Source organism: Passer montanus, unplaced genomic scaffold (assembly GCF_014805655.1).
Source record: "Passer montanus isolate IOZ18808 unplaced genomic scaffold, ASM1480565v1 scaffold29, whole genome shotgun sequence".
Taxonomy (NCBI): Eukaryota; Metazoa; Chordata; class Aves; order Passeriformes; family Passeridae; genus Passer; species Passer montanus.
Genome location: NW_024367596.1, coordinates 9,121,234 through 9,129,004, shown reverse-complemented (window position 1 = coordinate 9,129,004; position 7,771 = coordinate 9,121,234). Strand labels below are relative to the sequence as shown.

Here is a 7,771-nt window from a genome sequence, read left to right as displayed (position 1 = left end):
TCAGCAGAGGGACTCTGCGTGGGTGGCAGCCTGGCCCCTCTGCATGTCCTGCAGGGGCAGTGCAGCGGGCTCGCACTCGGTGCTGCGCGTGGTGGCGCGGGTGACGCTGGGCGACGGCTCCCGCGCCCGCGGCGCGCGCCCGGGGCGGCACATCACCTCCTTGAACACCTCCCGGAAACGCGTGGACATCAGGTTGTAGAGGATGGGGTTGGCAGCCGAGCTCAGGTAGAAGAAGACACCTGAGATGATGTGGACGTACTGGAACATGTGGAGCATGGCGCTGGTCCAGGTGGACACAAAGCTCCAGACGAGGCGGTCGGTGTGGAAGGGAGCCCAGCAGATGCCAAACACCACCACCAGCACAACTGTGGGGAGACAAGGAGCTGGTGTTACTGCGGGGATGGGGATTACCAACCCCACTGAGATCTCCAGTCCCTGGCCAAGCACTGCCCCATTTCAGCTTTGGCCATAGCAGAGAAGCACGAGAGAGAGGAAGAAGGAGAGGGAAAGGTCCCCTCAGTGCCTTCTGGATTTGTCATGGAAGAGCTGGAAGTCTGGACAGGATCTCCTCCCTCCATCTCCTGCCAGTGCTGCTTCAGGCCCTTCTGTGCTGCACTTCTCCCCTCCTCACTGGCCCTGTCACAGCCACACAGCACAGCTGGGGGACTCACTCCCCTATCGGCACCCAGCCTCCAGAAACCTGCTCCCTTCACCAGCAAAGTCCAAGGAGCATGAGCTATTTGAGACCTTTCCTTCTGCTCTGGTTTTGATTTTGTTTTTTCTTGTTTTATAACCCAGCTCTGCTGATGGAAAGGAAAGGGAATAGGTCTGTATATGTACAGGTAGTCCTGGGGTCCTCTGCCATACCCATGCCACAATGCATCTCTGTGGCATGCAGGGCAGGTCCCCCTTTGTCCCCAGCCCTGCCCAAGTGCCTTGGAAAGCAGAGGTACCACTTGTCTGGGAGGTGGCAGAGAAGCAGCCTCGCCGTGCTGTTGGACTGGGCTGGGCATTCTGCCACGGCTGTGCCATCACAGGACTGGGAGCTGGTGGAGGTCAGCGTGTTGGGGAGAGGCAGCTACCCAAGGACAGGCAGCTCCCACTCCTGGGAAGGGGGCCAGAGGCTCTGGGAACATGCTGGAGAGGGGAGCAAGAGTGAAGAGCAGTGGGAAAGAGGATGTTTCAATCCAGCCTTGGGTCGCTGGAGAGGGGAGCAAGAGTGAAGAGCAGTGGATGTTTCAATCCAGCCTTGGGTTATTGCCCCGTTAGAGTCACAGGGGCTGTGGGGCTGAGCAGAAGTGCTGCCCTTCTGGAAATCCCACCACTGCCACCAGAATTTGAGGTCTAGGTGGAGGGATGGGGAGTGGGTTCCCCCACCCTAACCCACCTTTCTCTTTCTCACTCTGCACTTCCCTCGAGGAAGGGATATAGTATGCCTTGGAGGGAGCTGGCCCAAGCATTCCTTACTGCTGGACTAGAATCACCAGATCTGCCTTTGCCCCAGCACCCCACAAGCCAGACCCACAGCCTTCCTCTGGGATGACCCAACTGTGGTGCTCTGGACTGCCCATGACTCAGTTTCCCCCCAGCACCCTCCCAACACAGCCTTGGGAGATAGTCCCTGGCTCTGCCATGCCCAGCACCCACTCACACAGCATCTTTGTGACCTGCCTCCTCCTGACTTTCTTCTGCCCCTGGGGGTTGTGGCAGTTGCGGCTGCTGTCGGTCTTGGCTCTCAAGGCTTCCAGCATCTTTTCTTTTTTGAGCTGCAGGCCAATAAGAAGGTAGAGGACGCTGATGGTCCCCATGGGCAGGAAGAAGAAGAGGATGGTGGTGACCTGGATGATGAGATTGTAAGTCAGGCGTGGTTTCACCAGGGTGCAGATCTCCGAGTCGGGCACCCGCCCCCGTCCTGGCACGTAGAGAGGCTGCAGCCCGTGGAGGCTGGTGTTGGGGATGGAGCAGACGACCGACAAGACCCAGATGGTGACAATGACCCTCTTGGCGTGGTTCCTGGTCACCACGTACTTGGCTTTGAGCGGGTGCACCACGGCGATGTAGCGCTCCACGCTCAGCGCGGTGACGTTGAGGATGGAGGCGAAGCAGACGGCCTCGAAGAGCAGCGTCTTGAAATAGCAGCCGCTGGCCCCCAGCAGGAAGGGGTAGTTGCTCCACATGTCGTAGAGCTCCAGAGGCATCCCCAGCAGCAGCACCAGCAGGTCAGACACGGCCAGGCTGAACAGGTAGTAGTTGGTGGGCGTCCTCATGAACCGGTGCCGCAGGATGACGATGCAGGTGAGCGTGTTGCCCACTGCCCCCACCAAGAAGATCAGCAGGTAAATGACACAGACTGGGACAAAGAAGTTGGACCGCCGAGGTCCCAGGTACTTGTCCCGCAGCTGCTCCTCTGTCAGGTTGGCATCCTTAGGGTCAAAAAAGGTCTCTGGGTGAGTCCTGTTGCTGAGATCAGGGCTGATGGGCTCCACAGGGAAGTCTTGCCGGGGCAGGGGGAACTCGGAGCTGGAGCAGTTGACATAGAGATTCATGGCTGTGGAGAGATGGAGAGGTTTGTGGGATGCTTTCCCAACTTCTCTGCTCCCCCTGCTCCCATTGTCTCTCTGCCCACTGGTGTCAGGGTGCTGGGATTCTGCTGATCACCAGGGCTCTGCACTCCTGCACCCATCCTGCCCCAGACACTGTCTTTGCTCTGCGAAACCACACAAAACCTCCACCTAAACTCCCTCAGGCTTCCCAAATGCTTCCTGCCCCATTTCCCATCTGCAAACAACCCTGTCAGCTCCCCAGTCCACCTCAGCCCCATTGCCCCATCAGGGGAATGTCAGCAGAGCAGGATACAGCCCCAGAAATCTCTCCTGGCAGCAATTCTACCGGATATGTAGAAGGGCTGGCAGGGCAACCAATAAAACAGCCAGAGGGAAAATTGATTTTCTAACATGATAAGGACTTACGGCTCGTTGGGAAACTCCAGATGGACGAACGCTGAGGTCCCACCACCCCTGCGCCGGACAGGGTCAGGGCTGGGGAGGGAGCGTGGGAGGGGATGGAGACTTCACTGCCTTAAGAGGCAGGCAAATGAAATCCCGCCGCTGCTTTCCCCTCGGAGCTCGGCTCGGAGAAGCCGCCTGCCCTTATCCACCTCCTCGCTCTTGTCCGCTGTCAGCTGAGAGGCTGCGGGCTGTGCCGGGGGCTTCCCTTCCACCGCCGGCCAAACAAATCGCGGTGCCGAGACCCTGCCCCTGCCAGGGGCTGGGTCCTTGTCTGCCAGGCAGCACTGCCAAAAAGCTGCCCTTCGGAGAGAGGAAACAACGCTAAGGTAATAAACTCCATCGACTCTGAGAGTCCCAGGGGAGGGCGGCACAGCCGTGTCCTGTGTCTCCGGCAGCCGTCGCATTTGTCATCTGCGTGGCCTCGGTGCTGAGTGAGGCATCGATCAGCCCCGCGGCCGCCCCGGGCAGCCCGCGCAGCGCCCGCTTCTCCGGGCTCATCTCGGCCAAGTGCAGACGGACCCAGCGGCTTCCCGAGGTGCCCCACCTCCAGATGTGCCATCCCTGGCTCACCCGAGTCACTCCCCCGGGAAGCAGGTGCCTCCGGCCGGCTCCCGTCACACTTCGGTGCGAGGATGTTGCCGCAGCATCGCCCCGCGCTCCGCGTCCGGCCCCGCGCCCCCGCCGTGCCCGGGCTCTGCTCCCGCCCGTGCGGATCCCCCGTGCCCGGGAGCTCCGGCACAGCCGCGGCCCCGCGCTCCGCGTCCGGCCCCGCGCCCCCGCCGTGCCCGGGCTCTGCTCCCGCCCGGGATCCGCACACACACATGTCGCACACACACATGTCCGTGTAGCACACACACACATGTACGTGTCGCACACACGCGTGTCCGTGTCGCGCACACACATGTCCGTGTAGCACACACACACATGTACGTGTCGCACACACGCGTGTCCGTGTCGCACACACAGAGACCCCCTCACGGTCCCCGAGCCCCCCGGCCGCGTGTCCCCGCTCCGCCCGCGGCTCCTCTGTCCCCCGCTGGGCGTGCTGGACGTGCCGGCCCGGTGCGGGTCCCTCCCGGACCGGAGAAGCCCGCGGGGTCCCGGCGGGGCGGGGGCTCCGCGCTCTCCAGCCCCGCAGGCGGCGAGGGGGATGCGGGGTCGGCAGCGCATCGTTCCGCCGCGGGCACTGCCACCCGCGGGACGGGGAGGCGACCCTGGGCACAGGGACATGCACCGACCCCTTCATCCCCTCCGAGGGTGGCAGGGTGCAGGTGGACCCGGTCCCCGCCAGGATGACACCTCAGAGGGCTCTGGCATCCCGGGACTTGCCTCCTTCTGCCCGTCCCAGCAGCATCCCACCCTGCACAGGGGCTGAAAGAGACCCAGCAGGGCTGAATTGGAGCAGGCAGTCCAGGGATCTCGGAGAAGGAGCCTGGAGAGCCGTGCCAGGAGAGCCCTGCTGCCAGCCCCTCGGAGCTGAGCCCCAGCACAGCCCACTGCCCTGCCGAGCCTGCTGCTTGTGGCCAGGACCTGAGGAGCTACCTGGATCTGGTGGCCTCCAGCACCAGGACACAGCCCCTGGGGTCCTGCACGGCCCAGGGCTCCTCCTGATGGCAGAGCACACAGCAGATGGAGCAGTGCCACTCACTCCTCCTTGACTTTGCTCAAAGAAATTCCAGAGCAGGCGAGAGATCACAAACAGGACCAGCAAAGCCCTGGGTGTCTTGGTAGCCCTGACCTGGCCCTACCTCTGCTCCCCGCAGCAAAAAAGCATCAAGCAGAGGGGAGCTGGCACAGCAAACACTCCCAGGGCACAAAGGGTCTGTGGCTGCCCTGAGCCTTGACTTTCCTCAGGAAACCCTCTTTCCCCCAGAGGAGAGGGAAGCCAAAGGCCTGGAGGGTAAATGAGTGTAAACAAGACATTACTCAAGGGAAGAAATCAACAAACTGGAAACGGTGTCTGAAACTGGGAGGGAGTGCCTGGAGGGTAAATGAGTGTAAACAAGACATTACTCAAGGGAAGAAATCAACTGGAAACGTGTCTGAAACTGGGAGGGAGAAGGAGAAGGAGAAGGAGAAGGAGAAGGAGAACAAGAAGAGTTGCTGCCTGCTTCTATGGAAGTGAGGAAATGAAACTTCATCCCCTCTGGGGATGGAGAGACAGTAAAACAGGGTTATGGCATAGTGCTGGTGACAGCTGGGAAGGACACAGGGACAGCAGCAGGATGATGCTGGCCAGGGCTCAGCAGGGCTGTTTTGGCAGATGCCAGGATGGGTGACAGTGCCGGGGAAGTGGCACGTTGTGGGTCACACCCCCTGGGTGGCAGAGCTACAAACACTAAGTGATGAGGCAGGGATTTCTTTCCCTGCCTCCAGACCGTGCACAGGCTGCTTTCCCTGGGGGATGCCCGAGGCAGGGAACAGATCTGTGCCAGTGCAGAGGCACAGGGAGCCTCGGGATGAGCCCACTTCAGGGATTACATGGAAAGAAGCATTCCGGGAAATCTCGCTGCCTTCCATTCCTCCTCTGTTTTCTGACTGCCCTGATAGCACAGTCACACACAGCCAGCTCCCAGCACAGTCCCAGGTGCTCCCCGAGCTCTGGGCACTGTTACACAGCCACCTCCCCTTCCTTGGGGCACAGGCTGCTCCTTGCATGCCTGCCAAGCTGCCCCTCTTTGGTCACCTGGAGCTGACAAGCCTAGAGGATGCATTTCAGAGAGCAGGAGGATGCTTTTTTTAGACCTCAAGGCCAGGAAGGGCACAGAGACCCACAGAGCATCAAACAGGCCCAGATCTGGATAATTTTGCACAGACAGGTCAGTGGGGTGGTCTTTTCAAAGCAGCCCTGCTGTGTTTTACCCAGCAGAGCCCACCCACCCATCCTTGTCTGTGTGGGACACCCTCCTGTAATAATTTTTTAGCCATCACTCTCCTGTGCATTTCTACTCACTAACTCTCCAGAGGCCTTTTTCACTGTGTAGCAGCTGTGCCCATTCCCAAAAATCTCACCTCAGCATTTTTACCTTCTGTTCCCCTCTCACACAGCCTAAGCAGGTGACATCTTAACCTTTCACAATAGTGGCAGGTGTTTCTAGATTTCCAAATCCCTTTTTCTGAGCTGGTCATAAACTGGCCAGCACCTTTTCCAGAGTGCAGGCATCTGGTAAAGGAGCAGCAGGGAGCCTTTGCTCCCCTGGGACAGCACCCCTGGGCTGGTGCCCTACTCACAGCCTGGCATTTCCCCCTGCAACAACATCTGCACCCAGAGCCCACAGCTCATCTCAGGAGTAGCTGGGGAGGGATGTTTCTGCTCTACACCAAACGAGGCTGAAAGAAGGAAGGAAAAAAATATATAGAACATTTCTATATTCAGTGGGATGAAAGCAATCAGCTTTCTGAGGAACAGCAAAATTGGCCTCTGCTCCACAGCTTGTGTCCCCTGGGTGTGCAGAGGGGACAGGGAAGGCAGGCACTCTGTTACAGGTATTCAGGCTCCATGGCAACCAGGCTTTTGCTAATCAGGGCCGGCACAGACTTGAAGTGCTGTTTCACCTGGCAGGAGCACTGGGCTTTTGCCATTAGGCTGAGCTAGCCAGGGCTCTGCCTTGGCCGTGCCCCCTGGGCAGTGATGGAACGGGATGAGGGCTGGCTGCAGGCCAAGGCATCCTGACAAGGGTCTGCACTGTTCCAGCTCTGTGCCCTCCACTCAGCACGAGGCTGGGGACCATGTTTTTTTACTGAGGTCAGAACGAATCACCCAAGACCAAAAAAGGGTCAGATCATTTCATCCCAAGCCGTGGATGTGTCTGTTGGCCAGGGCTTTGCTAATAGCACGCTGTTTTATTGTCTCTCCCTCACCACCTCTTTTGGCTCCTGTTTGATGCTGCTCCATGGCATCATCAGAGGTGGCAGAGCCAACACTGGGATTGCAACCAGTGATGGAGGTGGCATTTTGTACCTGGAGGTGACAGATGCAGCTGCAAGAAGAAGGGGGTATCCTGTGGGCCTCTGTCCCACACTACAGGCAGAGTTACCATCACATTGTCCCGAACCTGGGAAAGCCAGGCTTGGGGAGGATGAGAGGGAGCCCACGGCAGGTCCCAGGGCTGCAGCAGAGTGCTCTGCCAGCCCCAGAAGCAGCAAGCAAGCTGTGATGGAAATGCCTCATCCCGGCTGAGATTGCTCCGTGACAAAGCTGTGGCACACTCGGCACCTGGCCAGAGCTGCCCTGCCTTTCCTCAGCAGCACAGCCAAGCCAGGGACACCCAAAGGAGCATTTTGCCAGCTGAAAACATCCCAGCCAACACATAATGAGCTCGGGACCACCTCATCTGCAGCAAGTCCATCTCCAAAATCCATTTAAATGGAGCCTGGGTCTAGGGCATTTTACCAGGCACCAAGGAGTCACCTCATGGCTTTATTTGCTGCTTTCCAAGTCTCCTCCTTTTTGAGTGATCAAAACTACATGGCACAGCACGGGGATGGCCTCTGTCCCCTCCCCTTGGTTCAGAGCCACTTGGCACTCACAGTTGATTTATGGTGGCCCCCAGGCTCCCAGGACTGATTGCCAGGACTTGTTACATCTCCCACGGGGCCATGGTAGATTTAATTCCCTGCCTATGCACAGCTCTCAGCACCCAGTTCATGTCTTTAAATGCTCCTGGGAAGAGGATTTCAGCTGGAAGGAAAAACAGCTGCTCAAGCTCTGCAAAACCTCATTTGCAAAGAACACCGGGTGAGGAAATGACATCTCTGGGGTG

The 7,771-nt window shown here is 58.9% G+C and overlaps 1 protein-coding gene across 1 annotated transcript; it reads right to left on the bottom strand.

Moving 5' to 3' along the window:
- Nucleotides 1-2,659, bottom strand: NMUR1 (neuromedin U receptor 1). The gene is made up of 2 exons (XM_039713766.1): nt 1,652-2,659; nt 1-365 (listed from the first exon to the last, which is right to left on the bottom strand). The coding sequence occupies exons 1-2, from the start codon at nt 2,544-2,546 to the stop codon at nt 1-3; spliced, it is 1,260 nt and encodes a 419-aa protein (XP_039569700.1). The 5' UTR covers nt 2,547-2,659.
- Nucleotides 2,660-7,771: the final 5,112 nt, after the last annotated feature.

Coding starts and splice junctions, on each gene's coding strand:
- NMUR1 (XM_039713766.1), bottom strand. CDS start 2,546: ATGAATCTCTATGTCAACTGCTCCAGCTCCGAGTTCCCCCTGCCCCGG. Junction 366..1,651: donor GCAGGTCACAAAGATGCTGT/GTGAGTGGGTGC, acceptor GTCTCCCCACAG/TTGTGCTGGTGGTGGTGTTT.